Source organism: Artemia sp. Qi Xiang Cuo, chromosome 21 (assembly GCF_049724085.1).
Source record: "Artemia sp. Qi Xiang Cuo chromosome 21, ASM4972408v1, whole genome shotgun sequence".
Classification (NCBI taxonomy): Eukaryota; Metazoa; Arthropoda; class Branchiopoda; order Anostraca; family Artemiidae; genus Artemia; species Artemia sp. Qi Xiang Cuo.
Window position 1 is genome coordinate 25,489,770 of NC_142814.1, and position 18,732 is coordinate 25,508,501.

Genomic DNA, 18,732 nt, shown 5'->3' on the forward strand with positions numbered 1-18,732 from the left:
CATTAACCAGATTTTGGACATTCACGGTAACATGTGCATAAAGTAATCATTCTATAGCTGACAATTTATTACATCCATAATTTTCTTTGGATATAGCTTTTATCTGCTGCTGCAAAATCTGATGCCCTTGTCCTGAAGCCAAAATATGGAAAATAATGAAAATGAATGCATCAGGGGCTCACATGGATATCCCTTTTGGGTGATGGGTATATACACAAATATCGGAGGGCTATGTAAAAATAGTTTCATGATTCGTAGGATTGTCTATTATTTTGTGTCATTATTTTTATAATGTGGAACATTAATATGATTTAACTGTGGTGATATCTGAGAAGAACTACTATTTTTCTAAAAAAAAATTTTTTGATTGAATCACTTGGATTGCTTGTGGTATCCCTCCTTTTTCCCCCTGTGTATTTTATTGGAAGCATGGGTTAACAAATTGTAATTGTAACACACACACACACACACATACAGATACACATGACAATACATCCATTATTTCTTTCTTTGTTCATTTTTTATCTGGTCAAAATAAAGTCATTACTAGTCAATCAATTTAAGCTAAATGCGATCAAACATAAATGCAATTTTAATTATACAGCTATTGCTCAATTGGATAAAAAAAAATGCGCTTTTTTAGTTTTCGAAATCTTAAGCATAGTTTAAAATTAGTAGTTTAATGTCTCCCTTGTTATAAATTGGTGAGTATATTGTACTGTGTTGATTCAAAGAAATATACGATTTGAAACCTACTATAGCTTATAGAGTAATTTCCGCGATTAAATCGTATGTTATTCGCAAGGAAATACTGATTGTGAGTCCCAGTAGAAGGTAGCTTCATCGTTTAGAAGAAAAGGTGGTGCTGGCAAAGTTAGCTTTCAACTATCGAGTCATGTTCGCTTTTCGTAGTCGGCAAATTTTCTACAAAATTTGAATCCCTCATTCTGACTTCTACATTGCAAAAATCAAAATTTTGACCCTCTGGCTTGACTAATCCAAGGACGGCCATCATTTTTATCTTTTGAATTTTCTTATATTTTGACTTTTTAATGCTTATTTTCTTCATTTTTGATCGCAGCGCAACCACACTTTATTTGGGAGTGTTTGGTCATCATTCAGAAGAGGTCATGCTCAGCGGTCTCGTCCAATACCTGGCTCATCTGTACCTATATCTCCTTTGAAGGTTTGTGCTGTGTTTATTCATACTAGAAAAACTAATAGATCAAAAAGATGATTAGTGGTACCTGTTTACCATTTCTACAAACCAATTCATAATGATCACACAAATATAGCTGATTCTGGATTATCAAAAACCTGCAACTCTATTTGTATAAATCTATATTTCCATAAAACGCTGAAAATATAGACAGAACTTGAATAGTTTGGGCAATCTTCTCCATTAGAATAGGCTTGAGCAGGGCCATATTTAAATCTTTGTCGCCCCTTGACCCAACCATTTTGGTGGCCCTAGGCCAAAGCAATTTTTTCGGGTAAACACAGAGATATACAGGGAAATCTCCAAAAATTCAGGGATAATGGAAGCCCTGAACAAAAGGCAGCTGATGAGGGATGAGCCAAAACTAATGCAAGAAAGAAGTGATGTCGAACTTTCAGCTGCCATTCTTGGAAGACATCTGCCAGTTTATATGTGACTAAGGAATTTCTATGTTGTTTTAAAATCACTTTTCTGGGAATAGGCTGCGCAACAGCAAAGTGCATCTGGCGCTTTGATGATAAATCATACCAGTCCAGTTTTTATTTAAAAAAAAATCATGGGCCAATGTTTAAATCCTGGCCTGGGCTTGAATGATGCACTTTATACTTGATTAAGTACTGCATATATTTTTTTCTATTTTAAGAAAATCTTGCAAAGTGGCTAATCATCAAAAATTTATGAATATCCTAGGAATTAAAATTATTGTATACTAAAACGAGCGATTAGTTTTATTTACACATTTAAGGTTTTTCATCACTGAAATTAGAAAATCATGAAAGTATTTTGCTGAGCTATCCCTAAGATGAGAAAAATATTGACACAATCAAGATCACTGCTGAAAAAAATAAAATTGGTTTCAGCTTGATTTGTGGCTCTGATATTTAACTTGATGTTAATCAAGAAGTTAAAAAAAGAAACTGATCTTAAAATAGATTATGGTCTATTTTTATTTTTGTGAAACTTTCCTTAACCATGTCTCTGCTATTCTATATTTTTATTATATTTTTAAGCTTACAGTTTTCATCTCCAATTAGTCACTGCATATAAATATTACACTTCTGCTATCTTTGCTATACAGGAATGCGTGAAAAAGCTAAGAAAATTTATAATATAATAGCTAGCAATGGTTTTCCTGTTTTTAGTTTTTTATTAACAACTCTAGATTGCAGTAGAAACGTCATCTTAAAAAGGATTAAGGGGTGTAAAATATCTTGCTGTAAAATTGTTTTACTTATAGTTACAGCGGACATTTTTCGAGATTCTTGCCTGCAAGGATCTATTCTTTCTTTTGCTGCATCCGATGTTACTTTGTTTGTTTTTTTAATTTTATAGATATTATTTATTTACTACCCAGGCTCTGATTTAGATTGATTTCCTAATATCCGACTATTTAGAAAATGTGGAAAGTTAAAAAGCTAACGATATTTGGAAAAATGGACTTTTCCTTAAAGAAAGCTTTTGTTTTGAAAACTGTATCATAACAATTGACATTCCGGTGGCCAAAAATTAACAATCTGCAATAATTTGCACCCAATAAATTATTAAATGGTAAATTTAAACCAAAATATGTGAAAATCCAATTTTTCTTATATAGAAAAGGAAAATTGGTAAATGGGGAAGATAATAAAACTGAAGCTTTTATAAATGAAATTAAATTTAAAAAAAAAACAAGTTTTTTCAACTGAAAATAAGGAGCAACATTAAAACTTAAAACGAACAGAAATTATTACGTATGTGAGGGGGTTCACCCCCCAGTCAATACCTCGCTCTTCACGCTAAAGTTTGAATTTTTTTCCAGTTCTTTAAGAATGACCCCTGAATCACAAAGGCCGTTTAATTAGAATCGATAGCTCTTTTGAAAGTACTAAACAAACTTAGCGTAAAGAGTGAGGTATTGACTAGGGGGCGAACTCGCTGTCGCTGGTTATTTGGTTTGGAACGGGGGTCAATGGCGTGACCCTGTAAGCTCAGTTAGAGTCGACCCAGCTCTACATGGGGACCTGGAGAAATCTGGGGGGGAAACACGGGACGCTTCGGATGATTTGCCTCCAACCACCACTGCACTCCCGGCCGATAGCATTGAATCAGGAGATCGGTACCTTCGCAATGCAGATCTTTGGTCAGCATGTGAAAAAGTTTTTTTTCTTTCTTTAGAATTTTTATACGCAATCTGAGAGCCAATAGTGATATTATGAAATAGTATTAAAATCATTCATTTCCAAATTGGTGAAGTCTATAGTTTGAAATTAAATATGGCTTTGGATTTTAATTTATTTTATACTTTTTCATTCTTTTGTAGCTAACTCCTGGGACATATGGACCACCTATTCCAATTCCTTCTTCTCAATAGTGAGTATTGAACACGTTTTATGTATACTAAACATTAAAATAAGGGACGCATGTTCTTTAAAACAGGCCTAGACCTACATTTGCTAAATAGGTATTTTGGGAACTTTTAGTATACCATAGTAGTAATTAGTTGTTTTTTTTTTTTGTTTTTTTTTTTACTCAAAATCTGAAATAAGTCAAGTAAAGTTGTTTGTTGAAATATTATATCTACTTATGATAAACAATATTTAATGAATGTCGTGTAGTACTATTGTTTTAAATGGGTGCTGTCGCCAGAAGGTAAGTTTGAAAGCCCTGGTCAAGGCTCTGGTGCAAAATTTTCTGATATATTTGTAATTTAAAGTAAGGTCTTTTTGTAATTTCTTAGAGAAAACACGAACAGTATTGTTGCCAGGGGTGGCGTTGGATACCATCTCCACCAAGTAACGCAGTGTTTTTTTCTGGGGTGTGTATCAAGTGTTTTTTTTTAACACTGTTTCTAACATATATCTTTTCTATAATAAATCCCCCCAAAATAGGTTGAAACCATCCACTTCCGAACCGGAAAGCTGGTCACGCGCCTTTGGGGGAAGCAAATTGCCCCTAAGGCCTCTGAAAGAGTGTTTTGCGTAGATGTAGCTTTTACATATATTTAAAAAAAGAAAATGAACTATTAGATGAAATAAATTTTCCTGAAAGATAGTTTAAAAAAGGGGTATATGATTTAGAGTTTTGCTGAACTTCGCCGAAATTCATTTTTTAACTTAACTTTTCAATTTTCTTTTTAGAAACTTCTTCGTATAACAATTTTATTTCAATCGCTGAATGATTTTGACTTCATTTTTAGGTGTGTTCAAATTCTTTTTTTTAAGTTTATTTTGTTAAGTTTATTTTGAGTTGTTACTGGTTATGCGATTTGTTAGGGTTGACGAAAGTTTCACTAAAAGCTACTCGATATCATCACTGTAGATCTTTGTTTTTGCATAGTTCTAGTTTTTACTTATGTTAAAGTTTCATATCAAATTTACAAATAACACTGTGGATTATAAGAATGCAAAGATACATTTCTGGAAATCTCTCATTTTCAAATGAAAGTAATTAGTTCAGTAATTAATTCAATAAAAGAACTTGAGTAGAAAATTGATCTCCTGCCAAAGTACCAATTTTTCATTGCCAATATTAGCATTTGAAAACCTTAGTAATAAAATAAAATTCTTTAAATAATCTCTTTTGGGAATAATGCCTTATCTGTTATGTCCTTATTAAAGGGTAAGTTGCTCTAGTTTCTCGTGTATATTTTGGAATTTAGCCAATCGCTGTTGGTGCTTAAAATCACCTCTGCTTCAAATCTTAAAATAGAATTTACTGTAATCTGAGAAAAAAAGTAGACGGACCCCTGACAAATATTTTGATTTTTTTGCGACTAAAATTTGGTCCCAGCCCTTATTTGATCCCAGAAAAAGTAAGCTCAAATTCCCAGGGTTCTTTTGGTAAGCGCTTCAAAAAGTGTAAAAGAGACAAAAAATTGATGAATCAATATTTATGTAAATCTCTTGTTTAAATGACAGCTCAAAATGTTCTGTTATTTTTACTTGTAACTGTTTTCATCATGAATCTTACTTTCTACTCTTACAGAAAGGACATTAGGAATTTCGCCTCTGCAAAAGGCCACGTTGGGCCGCCTTTAACACGGTTGAATATGTTGCCAAAGTACAGGAAAAAAAATCTAAAAATTGTTTTTTGGCTCTTTGGGTCCACCACCCAAAGTAATTTTTTTGGCTCATGCCCCTCTTCCTCTCTCTCTCCAAGTAAACTAACTTCTTAGATATGACAATGATGTAATCTATTTTATGTTTTAATTATAAGAGATACGTAAATGTTGTAAGTCAAGACAAATTTTCATATTAAAAGAGAAGGAATACTTTTTTTTTCTGTAGCAGATAGTTCTGTGTAAAAATTCATTGGAAACCAGAAAAATAACCTTTGAAGCAAAAAATGTAAATATAATATACTAAAATCAGCAATAATTATGCTGGGTTTTACATTTATTAAAAACTTCAACTGAATTTTGAGAATTGGGAGTGAAGAAACAAAATACTGTTTAGAAGAAGAGTCCTAATTTAGTTTTTAAGTTAAAAATTAAACTTTATTATTTCCCCTTTCTCTATTGTTAAAATTCGGTAAATATTTTTAGTTGAAGAAGTCGTAATAAATTTGAAATTACAGAATCACCAGCAATGAGTATTTAAATAATAGATGGGATTTGAAAAGCTACCGGTATTTTGTGAGTTTACTGAGTTCTTCTGCACTTATATACAGGATAATTTTCAGTTCGTTTGAAGTTTTAATGTCACTCTTTACTTTTAGTTACTGGGTTTTTCCTGTGTAGTATATGATATTAATTGTTTTTCTTAGAGATGAGCTGCTTTTGCTTCCTATACTTTTCGTGTATTATCTGAATATCCAAATTAGTCACCTTGCGGTAGTGGAATGGTTAAAGTTAGGCCTAGCTTTGTTATTTTGCTTGGTAATATTAGACAACATCAGTAGTTTTTTTTCAGAGACAGGCTGCACGAAAAACTAAATGAACCAATACTTACGTAAATCTCTGTTTAAATGAAAGCTCAAAAATGTTAATTTATGCTTGTTATTGTTTTCATAGTGAATCTTACGTTTACTCTTAAAGGTGGGACATAACGAATTTTGCCTGTGCTCAAGATCGATGTTGACCTCCTTCATGAGGGCCTGATTCACCAAGGTTGAAAATGTTGTCAAAATACAGACAAAAAACATGAAAATAGTTCTTTTTTACATTTTGCGTCCCCTGCCCTAAGAAATTTCTTGGCTCATGCCCCTCCCTCCCCCATCCATGAAAATTAATCGCTCATATCTGAAAATTATGTAATTTATTTCATATTTTAATGGGACGAGGTGCTTAATTACCTCAAATCAAGACAAATTTTCCCGTCGAAAGAAAACGAATGCATTTTAAGCAAAAATAAAAAAGCATAGATGGGGCTAGAAAAAAAACACCAGAATTTTCTGTGTATACTGTGTTCTTTTTGTTTGTGCTGTTTCTTATGTTTTTATTTGTTTCCAGTGATGAAGAAATGGGAATGCCAATGCGACCTTTACGCATAAAAAGTGCCAATAACAATAGCACTTACATGTAAGTTTTATTGTTTTAATCTAACATTTAGTATAGCTGTTGATGTTTTTGCATGTTATATCGGCACACTTAATTCAACAATGAATTGGGTACAAAATTATATCAATGAAAGTATCCATAGGCTGCGAAAAAAAGGTAGGAAAGATGCCAGACGTTTTCTGCAATTTAAAAATTATTTACTTCCAAAATGTGTTAATTATAATTAAAATGATGTAATTAACTGACGGCTCTAGTAATTATTGATATAGAGAGAAAAAACAAAGATGTCTCTGTGTTAAAAGGCATATGTCATATTGAAGGTTATCAGCTAATACGATTCCTTTCATCCAAGACCGTACCCAGGACTTTTTTTCGGAGGGGTTTTTACTCAAAAAAAATTTTCGGGGGGGGGGGGTACACGGAAAAACATCAAAAAACGTATACAAAATTTGTTTATATCCATTTTTGTTACGTTTTTACGAGTCAAAAAAACATTTCGGGAGGGGTTGGAACCCCCCTAACCCGCCCTCTGGGTACGGCCTTGCTTCCATAGATTTTTCTAACAATAGGACTTTTTGAAATTGTTTTACTATAGGTTTATATAAGCTTTTACACTATAAGTACTTTTTTTTATTCTGACTGAAAATTTAATTGAAAATTAGCGTGCATTGCTTATGTAATTTATTTGTAAGTCTTTAAAGTTAAAACAAGCATTAGTTTCAATTTTACCACAGAATTATAAAAGGCTTTATGGTTGATACATTAAAGTCATTCAGTTTCATATCTTTTTTCATTGTCTTGTAAAGATTTTTCTTTGCCTTGAATGTTAACTTAATGTTAAATGAGAGAAAATTTCATCGAGGTGTTGCCAACTTTTAGACATCATGTACATCACGTAGCTTGATACAAGTTTCCCAAGCGTGGCAGAAATGAGACAAGCATTCTGGTAACTCTGCCAAGTGTGGGGAACTGGCTGACATGGTTCTCTGATATTTAAACTAGATGTCGGAAAGTGGGCGATTCCTCGATTTTCATCTTTTGGTGGTTTTTATTCTTTCATTGTTTTCTTTCCTTGATTTAATTATATATAATTGTAGGAACAATGGATCACGGCAGCGTCCATCTCTTGGTAAGATAATAGTGTGAATTTTAGGCAACCGTAGTGTGTGAATGATCCATCTTTATCTGTAGACTAACCCAAGTTAAATAAGTCAAAAATACAAGAAAATACACAGAAAAAAAAGTATTTATGATATTGTAATATTAATATTTTAATAAAATATTAAAATACTAAATTAAAAAAAAAATAATATTAAAATTTTAAATTAATATAAAATTAATTTAATATAATTAATATGAAAAATACAAATATAATATTATGATATTTTAGAATTTAAGAATTTAAAGATATTTTTTTTACCACGTAGTTGCTTTTTTAAACCTTCGTGTTGCTTACCTGTAACTAATAAAACAATAGATAACTATTTGAAAAAGAAAAAAAAAGAATTATTTTCAAGTATCCCTGACCATACCTGTGGCATTTAGCTCATGCAATCATGAGAATTGACTAACCATCGTTTATAACCAAGGATTTGATGCTTACTCAGATTTCACCAGAAATATTTAAAAATTGTGTCTTTGTGCATAATTTTATAGTCTTTATGGTCCTATGTCCTATAGACTTACAAGAAATAAAGCTATGATAGCAGAAGATAGTATTTAGATTTCTTGAAAAAATGGCTGATCTTATGTTTTAACTTTTACGAGACGACTTTGAGCCAATAAGAATTTTTTCCATATCAGATTGTTTCCTTGGAATATCGTGAAGTCGTTCTTGTTGAAAGCAAAGTTCTAGATAGACGTAGCCAAAATCAGCAGAGTTTTTTTTTCTTTAGTGTCCAAACGGTTTAAAATAACTTTTGCTCGAAAGGACATTTTCAAAAACGAACGTCTTAAACGCTGTCCAACTTATGCAACCTAACTTAAGTTGCCTGCTGTTTCTTCAAAGAAAGAAGTAAAACCCTGACCTTAGAGAAAAAAAAATTGAAGCTTTGAATTGAAGCATCAAAAAAAAATTTTGATGAAGTTTTTCATCAAAATATTGACAATAGAGAAAAATATCACGCTGATTGGTAGAAAAAAAGCTGAAAAGCTACTACTGAAAATCTTCTCAGTTTTTCCGTGTGTTTTTTTTTAGAAATATGTGCAAATTTGGCAAACTTGCGCTGATCTTGGATACGTCTGCTCAGCTCTTAATAAAAAATGGAATTTTTTTTTTTCAAAATTTCTTCAGGATTTATTTCCTCGTACCGAAAGAATTATGAGGACCGATTTTTTTTTTCAAAAACTTCAAATGGATAATTGAAAAGTTAATACAAAAACAACTCAAGAAAGACACGGGACTAAAATAAGGTCTAATATAAAGTACGGTAAAAATTTGTAGTTATTCTTGAAGTCTATGTAAACATACAGTCTTTGGTTTAAAATGGGTTTGTGTTAAAATCGAAGGTTCTAAACTAAATTATACTATACTTCACAGTTGTATCGAAATAAAATAGACTATCATCTAGAATTGTGGGGAGTAAGTGGTCAAATAAGTATGTAAGCTTACATAGCACATTATCTTGTTAAGATTTCGATTTTCATGAATGTTAAACATGCAGTTTGGGAGAAAATATTACTACACTAGGATGAACTTTCCCACTTCCGAATAAATTATCCCGCGAAAACCATTTTAGGTTCAGATAGATTCCTATGAAAACTGAGTACGACCAAACACTGCTCTCGCGGCTAGCAATTTGAAGTTAGATAATTTTTGTTTTTGGCAACAAAAGAGATTTTGCCACAGTATAGTGCCTATTCCCCCTATTTTGTGCAGCAAAACAAAAGCTGGGCGTGAACAGGGGTAGTATACTTTGAAATCAAGCTCTTAGCATGGTTTATAACCCAAAAAGCTCCCTCCACTGCTTCCAATAACAAAGATGCGTCCACATAATATATATTATTCTATGTCTTATTACGGGTCCTCTAACAAACAGGCCTAAAAAAAATTCTGACTGACATAAAACCTATATAAAACTTTGAGCTAAGGAGACTCCAATGCAGAAGGAAAATAAAAAAAAATTGCTTCCTCTAAAAATGCAGCGTGAGTAGGGCCTTTTAAGTACCAAAAAATTTATCCCACGCACTTTAAATGGTAAGGGCTATTTTAGAAACTTCGTAGGGGAATCTTTAGATTGAAAATGGAAAGTTCTTGGGTCCTTTTTAAAGGCTGAAAGCTACTGGAGGGCGATCAGCCTCCATTTCGGTTCCTTTTCTGGCATCTGCTGACCTCTATGATATCAAATTAAGTTTTGAGACATCTGTTTTTTTCAAAAAACTAGAAATGTCTAATAAGTTTACCTTCGGGGTGGATATTACCCCCATAGCCCCATTGTTCAATTTTATATGTTAAATAATGCAACCCCGTTTTTTAGACATTGTCTATTGGTACAGAATATGTGGCGTATAATGTGGGGCTAGGTGTTAGCCTCTCACCCCTTATGAAAATTCTCCCGTGGAAAATTCCATTTCGGGAAAATCACCTTTGGAAATTTTCCTCCCCCTGGAAATTTCCCACACTGAAAATTCACTCATGCGCAAAATTGAGCACCCATAGATAAAGTAAAATATGGGTACCTCGAAATGTCGACCAGATGTCCCAAAGGGTAACAAAATAACCAGATGTCTTATTTTTTAAGTCATATAAACTTTGGAGAGGGCTCATTTGATTGGAAATCGAAAGTTCTAGTGTCATTTTTAAGAGTTAACAGTGATCGGAGTGCAGCAATCCCCCCCCCCCTGCATATTTATTCGACCTTACTATGATGAACTAAATGGTTATCTAAAAATTTCATTCGGATGTCTTTAGGGAAAAAAGATATAGGAAGGGGGTTAGCTATCCTCAAATCTGCTTGGTTACCCTACTGAAAATGACACTGGAGTTTTTAAATTTTCTTCAAATGAGCCCTCTCTTGGTCTTCTAGGACCCTTTGGTTCGACATGATCATCAATGGGAAAAAAGCACATACATGTGGTCTTTTCGGCAAAAAAATACAAAATTCCAGTTTTTTGTAGATGAGAGCTATAAACCTTTACAAAAGGGTTCTCTGATCGTTTTGTAGTTACTACTACTACTAACAACTCACAGTAACAACAAGCCGCCTGAGGCCACCAAAGGTACGCACGCTCCTGCTCCATACCAACCAATTCAAAGCTTCCCTCTTTACACCCTCCCAGGAAGTTTCTAATTCCCTTAAATCTTTCTTTATGACATCCTCCCACCCCAGACGAGGACGACCTGTTTTCTGTTTAACCCTAGACGATTGACCGAAAAGAAAAATCTTTAGCAATCTATCGTCCTTCACCAGTACAATGTGCCCTAGCCACTTCAGCCTTTCCTTCATTGTAACCCTAGAAAGCAGTATTGAACCATACTTCTCACACAGTCTTTCGTTTGAAATACGTTCAGTCATCCGGGTACCCCGAACAATCCTTAAGCAATTTCTCTGGAATACATCTAGCAATTCTTCATCCGTTTTTCGGAGCGCCCATGCTTCAGAACCATACTTGACCACTGTCATCACTGTAGCTTCTAATATTCTAATCTTACTTTGCAGACTTATCTTCCTTTTCTTCCAAACTTTTTTTTATTGTGATAAAACACCTTGAGCCATGGATATTCTATTTGTAACATCTTCACTCCTCCCACCATCTTTACTAATAATACTACCAAGGTAAGTTAAGCTGCCCACTTCATCAATCTTTTAATTACCTAAACTCACCTTTTCATCTTCACTTATTCCTAGCCTTAGTGACTTAGTCTTCTTAACATTAATTTTCAAACCTATTCTAGCACCCTGAACTCGCAAAACCTTTAAAAGTTCATTCATTTTGCTCACACTTTCCTCTAGGATGCTTAAATCATCAGCATAATCTAAGTCCAGAAGACTTTTTCCTCCCCATTTCATTCCGTGGTCTCCCACTGCCTTTCCTGTGCTCCTTAATACAAAATCCATCAAAATAATCCATCTTAAGGTAGACAGAACATAGCCCTGCTTAACTCCTGATTTAATACAAAACCAGCTGCTAACCTCATTTCCTACCTTAACCGCAACCGTGTTAAACCTTTGCTAAAGCTCTTCTATCAACAGAATCAAACGCTTGCTCATAATCTATAAAAATAAGGACCAAAGGTATTTGACCGTCTCAATTATTAAGCTAAGAGTGAAAATTTGGTCGACACATCCTCTACCCTTTCTAAAACCGCACAGTTCTTCTCTTAAAACTTTGTCTACGGCATCTCTCAGTCTAAAAAGTATCATATTACTAAGTAATTTGCTACCTACAGAGACCAGACTAATGCTTCCATAATTACCAGACTCACTTTTATCACCTTTCTTATAAAGTGGATTAATTAAGGTTTTCTTAAAATCATTTGGTTCTTCCCCTTTTTCAAAAATCATATTCATAATCTTCAGTAACTTGTTTCTAACTTCAGAGCCACCATATTTAAGAAACTCATTTACTACCCTATCAGCACCTGGAGCTTTATTCTTTTTTAATCCTTTTAGTACTGTCGTTAATTATTCCTCGCAAAACAAATCTTCCCTCACATCCAAGGTATCACAAACTTTTTCATTTTCCTCTATATCTTTACCAATTCTCAAAATGTTCTGCCCATCTCTCTTTGATTCTTTCCTTATCGCTAATTGTGGCCCCTCAAAGGGCGCATTTTAATGCGAAAACATCCTAACCCTCATTGAGCCTTCATATAAATACTGAATTACTTCTAAGGAAGGTGAGATGGAGGTAAAAATTGTTAAATAATCGCTCTTCATTTCCGGGAAAATTTCTAGTCTATGTCGTTATTATGCAAGTAAAAAGTAAGGTTAATTCCCAAAAAGGGGCAAAATTTAATATGTATAGGAGGGGGCTTCCCCCTCTTCATCCCCAGCCTCCCCATCGTGGTCGTAGGGACTTCAGAGGATGTTCATTAGATCGGAAATTGAGAGTTCTTGTCCTCTTTTTTTAAAGTAAATTATGACTGGAGACCAAAATTGTGACTGGAGCCAGCCCCTGTTCTGGAACCGTTTTGATATCTGGTCCTTTTGTTACCCCTTATGACATCTGATTGATATTCTGAGGTACCTATTTTGCACTTTCTCTATGACTGTACAATTTTGCGTGCGGAGAAATTTTCTATAAGGGGGGGGGATTTCCGGGGGAAACGCCGGCCGCCTATAAGACATTCTAAACCACATATTCCGCCTATATTTAGGAATATTGGCAGAATATTCCAAAATTCTTTCTTTTCTTCATTATTTTTATTTGTCATACTTTTTCTGTGGCTGCTCAATTTTGAGGTGAATTTCCGAGGGTATTAATTATCCGGTGGTAGGTGGGGGGTCCTTAGGGGGATGAATTTTCCGGGGGAGTTTTCTGAGGGGGAGGAATTTTCTGGGGGGATCTTCTGTGTAGGAATTTTTAAATGAGAATTCTTTTCGTGTGATGCCTCCCAAAAAGAGAGTCCGGATTACCCCCTCCCCCCTCTATGGGGATTTTTCCCGGACAGTCCCCCCTCGGAAAAATTCCCCGTGGAAAATCTTTCCCCACCCCCAGACAATTCCCCCTGGAAAATTTTTCCCCAGATATAAAATTGAGCAGCCAAAGGAAGCTTTAGACAAATAAAAAGAACTAAGAAATGTGTATAGCCTAGTTGTACATCAGATATTGTCCTCAGCCTCTCCCCCTTGTTGTTATATAAACTTCGGAGGCTGCTCATTCAATCGGAAATTGAAAGTTATAGCGCATGATTGGAGAGCCATGAGCCCTTGACCAAGAACCTTTTTTATATTTGTTCCTTTTATAACCCCTTAGGACACCTGAGCAGCATTTCATGGAACCAATTTTGCTCAGAATAGTTGAAAATATCATTGAATTTAAATCAAAGGATGACATATCCCCAAGAGCCCCTGGGATAAGGGTCTTAAATTTTGCGAACTGTGAATTCTTTGCAGATATATTTTATGGTGGAAAAAAGGAGAGGCATGTTTGATCTTGAAAGTCTAGTGGCTTGAAACTGTCAGGATTATTTCCTTGGTCAATAAGACCATCAATATTTTTCTTTGTGAAGGGGGAGGGGCTAGGGGCCTTAAATGAGCCACAAAAACTTTTTCCTGATCAATTTGGAACTTACTATCGTAAGTCCTTGGGTCAACGGGTATAATATACAAAATAAAAAAATTCAAAGGATTGGCCTTTTTGAAATTGATCCCTCCTCTAACAAAGGGGGCTTAAAAAAGCGCCGGATTTTTCCGATTGTCCAGAAACTTATATGAAACATTGGGCTAAGGAGACCCAAGGAAAAATATAAAAATAATATTGCTTCCCCTCAAAATACATCCCAGAAAAACGACCAGAACAGGGCCAAAAAGCTGTTTACCACCCACTACAAATGGAACAGGCTATTTTAGAAACTTGTGAAGGGGATTATTCGATTGAAAGTTCAAAGTTCCTATGTCCTTTTTAAAGGCTGGAAGCTATGGGAGGGAAATTATCCTCCCTCACGGTTTCTTTTCTGCTATTTGGCCCTTCTATGGTCCCTTATAATATCGCATAAAATTTTGAGATGTCTGGTTTTTTTTCAAAAATTTGAAATGTCTAGTGAATTTGCCTTCAGGGTTGATGTCACCCCCACAACCCTAATGTCTGACTTTATCTTACCATGGTATGATAGCCCATCCCCCAGAAGCACGGAAAAGAACTAAAATAAAATAAAAACGTAAAAATCAATACTATAGATCATTCTACGTCCCATATTCTGCCTATATTTTGGAATATTGGTTGATTACTCCAAAATTTCTTTATTGTTTCTATTTGTCATACTTTTTATGTGGAAGCTCTATTTTCGTATGTATGGGGTATTTTCCATGGGGGGGGGGAATCTGGGGAGATTTTTTGGGTGGAGGGAGTAATCATTTGTGGGGGGCTTGGGGGAGGGATTCCTGGGGGGGCTATTCCGGGGGGAGAAAGCCTAGTACCCAAAAAAAACAGAGCTACTGATGCTGCTGGTTTCCAAAATAGGCACTGTATAAGATACGACTTAGAAAAAGGGGAATCTATGGAGACTAGCTCCAAATGGTCATTTGGCAAACTTTCGAAATCCTCACGAGATAGAACTCTAAAATCGTGTTTGCCATTTTTAAGAATAGGATAGTTTGAATTGAAGCCTATATGAGGTAGAATAAATTCATTCGAAACGTAATTATAAGTAAGATAAGATTAGTCTCATTTTAGTGTAGCAATTTGTCTAAATTTTTCTATGCCGTTCAAATTTTTTGGCTTCACACACAATATCTCCTTGATTGAATCCTTGCACAGTCTTTACTCCGAGTAAGTGTATAGAAGGATTGATCAAAGTCAATAATCACCACATTAGATGGCAGTACATGTTGTACCAAGTATTAAAATATAAAATATATAGGATTTTTTGGTTTAGGATCTTCGATTTAGTCTATCAAACTAACATTTTAGAATAATCAATGAGCCATGTCCTTCGCATGACACCACACCTTACGCCTCCCATGATAGTTTGATACCATCAGAGACATCTGATAATACCCGATCCTTTATGCCTCCACCACCTGGAATGCTGAAAAACTACGATCAGCTGAGCGTAGCGTCCCCTACTGGAAGTCGTTTAGCGGTAGGACTGTGGAATTTCCAGCGAACGACGATGGCACTTGCTGGTGTGAGGATGGATTTTGAAGAAAATGACGGGGATGACTGTCATTCAATATCAAATTGCAGCAATAGAGCTTCGCCAATTTCATGGTCATCGACCAGCGTTAAAAGCTATCGCGTAATGAATGGTATGGACTTACTATTTTTTCAGCTTCAGGGCAAAATAAGGCAGGACTTATAGATATGGCTTCCTAGAAAAAAATTATATAGCAAGACAAAGATGGTTTTAAACTTTTGCTTTAGACTGCGTATTAAGTTGTTTGTGAATTTCGTTGTTTGTGAAGAACTTCGTTGATCAAGAGTTCTCATTTTGGTGTCATAGCCACGCGGGGCGGTGGAGGAGGTTACCTACAGACCCAGCTCCACTCCTAAAATAATATAAATAAAAGGGAAATATGTGATTTTCTAACAAATGATAGAGTAATGTAGAGCTTTTCAAAGGCAGAAATTCCAACTGTTTAACTTAGCAGAACCTCAGTATGACAAGTATTAAAAACATGAATATACCCACAGGCAAGGCGGTATCCAAGGGGGGGGGGGTGACCTCCCCCCCCCTCTCCCCGAAATGTTTGTCTGACTCGTAAACACTTAACAAAAATGGACATAAACAAATTTTGTATGTATTTTTTGAGGTTTTTTGTGTACCCCCCCCTCCAAATTTTTTTTGAATAAAATCACCTTCGAAAAAAATCCTAGGTACGGCTTTGCCCACAGGCGCTGTTACCCACCAGCTTTAGAGTGAAAACACATGCATCTCTCAATTTTTAATCCTAATCCCAAAAGCTGCAATGAATTTACGTCCCACGTTTTTTCCCATTAAACATCATAAGAAAACTGGTTTTACATTTAAGAATATGTTCAAAGAATGATTGTAGGGTAAAAATAGATTCTTCTAGAGTCCTAAAAAGGACTTGTGTCCTCGGTAGAAATAGACCGAAAGTGGTGCATCATCTTGACTAATAGAGGCCATTTGCTAGATTGACATCTTTACCCCGTCAAATTGACGGGACTTGCAAGAAATTGAAATCTAGCCGTGTCTACATTTTGAAGCCCTGGAATTAACTTTCGCTCCGATCCTATTATGATTCCCCTGAATGAATATAAATTAGAGCAGATGGTCCCTCTGCATTGATTCGAAGGCCCCCTTACGAAAAAGCGCGAACATTTGGACCTAAAAGCACTTTATCAGGATCTAACCCCCCCGCCCCCCTTGCCATCAGTTTTTTTATATTCTTGTGTGTTTGCATTTTTTAGTCTTGAGGGAGGAGTGGAGGTAGTAAATAAAATATTCTCCGTTTTCTATCATGTATACATATAGAAACTATTATTTCATCAAAATCATTTAAATGAATTTCCTGATCAACGAAACTTGTAAGTAATCGTCCCCGTTGGTACCTGTATTCTTTATCCTGTATTCAGGTTGAAGTCATTTACATCACCTTATTGACATCTAAATCTAATTTAAAATCTAAAGATAGATCAGAATTTTGCATATACTTACGTGGAGTCTAAGATAACAACACGGTTTCGCATGGAATCTTAGTCTTAGTTACTCAATTTTGTTGTTTCAATTGACTTGAGTGGAACTCAAAATAACTTTTATTCTTACTCTTGCTTTTTCTTCTTTATGTTGAAGGTTGAAATTTATCAATTATAAATTGAGTTATTGTGCTTATTTACGTTACGAAAACATTGCTTTTGGTTAAAATATGATAATAACTTTGACTTTACATTCAATTTGTATAAAACCAATTTTCCTCATAAAAGTCTTAGTGATGGCCATGGAAGATCCTGCCAACATTACATTTTATTTTAAAACACTTGAAGTTTAGATTACGTACGTATTGTAGATTACAAATACGTATACAATAGATTACAAAGTAATACCATGCTTTGAATGATGTTTTTCAGATAGAATAAGACAAAAATCAAAATAAAGAAAATGAATGTGTACTAATTTTAGTGATGAAATGTTTCTGTATGTATTTGTGAATAAATTTTTTGACAATTGAAAAAAAACAAGTAATTTAACGGCATTTACCAATAAAATTATGGGCTGAAATTTTTAGATATTATTAGCAACAACTTTCATAAAATAGGCTTAATTTATCTTAAATCACAAAAAAACGATAAGTACGTATCTTGAAATATAAAAGATAAAATTGAAACAATACATTTTCATCTTCTGAATATACTGTATTGCAGATGTTTTATTTTCCAATTGTCTTTTCGAGTGTTTTGTTCTCTAAGCAAGGTTCTCATTTCATAGGCGTACCTGTAGTTTTTGGTTATAATCACTTTTATGTATTTATACATTCAGGGTTTCAAGATGCGTTAAGTCCAAGGATTAGGGATTTGGGCATCGGTGGTCTAAATTTATTGCCCAAAGGAAAGAGCTAGCATTCTTTTCTTGACTTTCGTAAAAGTTTTATACTATCCTGAACAATTTGAAAAAGGAATCAAAATGTGTGATTTTTGGTGTCTATCGGCGATATTTTAAAATTCAGGGAACTAAGAAATTCGAAGTGTTTTTTTTTTCTCTAGTTTTGACGATTTACAAGACATTTTGTTTCTACTCACTCTGTTTCTGTGCAAATTTGACTTGCCTTATTTGTACTTTCTAAAAACTAAACAATATGCATGATTTTGCCTGGTGGATATGCTGTCTTGAGTATGCATACAACAAGTGGTGACTCTCTTAAAAAATCATTAATTGAATAAATTAATGATATATATCATACACATTACCATACTCAAAAACAGAATGTTGTTACTAATTTACTGTTTAATCCCCACTCATACATCCTACTTAAGAAATGTGAATATGAGATTGTTGCAAATGAAAAACCTCAACGTAAGAACTAAAATCGACTATTGTTAAGAAACAACTTAATACTTTTAGGGTCTCCTGTGTCCCAAAATGGTGCCAGTCGGAACTTTTCCATCATTGGATCCGCAGAAAGCCTTGTCGGAAAAGTAAGTTTGAATTGATGTTTTAAAAATGTCTTGCAGTTTCAGTTTGAATCTAGTAAAGAAGGGAAGTTATTAAAATCTATGCTTTTTAAGGTTCTTTTCAGACGCGGCTACTTTTTTGTGTCTCGCCCATTTCACTTCAGAAACAGAGCTTTAAGTGGTATTCAGGGGTATTGGAGTCCCTCAATACACTCTTTTAATTGCAAAAGGTATCGTTGAATTTTAATCCAAGATTTTTTCTATAACAATTCCTCACATTTTTTCAGACGCCAGGGCGACT

The 18,732-nt window shown here is 34.5% G+C and overlaps 1 protein-coding gene across 8 annotated transcripts in view; it reads left to right on the forward strand.

The window, feature by feature from the left end:
• Ca-alpha1D (Ca[2+]-channel protein alpha[[1]] subunit D) overlaps positions 1–18,732 on the forward strand; it is a 401,670-nt gene that overhangs the window by 373,028 nt on the left and 9,910 nt on the right. For 6 of the 8 annotated variants that reach the window (XM_089106801.1, XM_089106795.1, XM_089106796.1 and 3 more), the window contains 5 exons: positions 1,082–1,186; positions 3,519–3,568; positions 6,648–6,716; positions 15,270–15,607; positions 18,382–18,455. In XM_089106801.1, coding sequence (XP_088962927.1) covers positions 1,082–1,186; positions 3,519–3,568; positions 6,648–6,716; positions 15,270–15,607; positions 18,382–18,455 — 636 coding nt within the window. Of the gene's footprint in view, positions 1–1,081; positions 1,187–3,518; positions 3,569–6,647; positions 6,717–7,792; positions 7,825–15,269; positions 15,608–18,381; positions 18,456–18,732 lie in introns of all 8 variants that reach the window. The other 2 variants (XM_089106799.1, XM_089106800.1) reach the window with 2 other exon arrangements.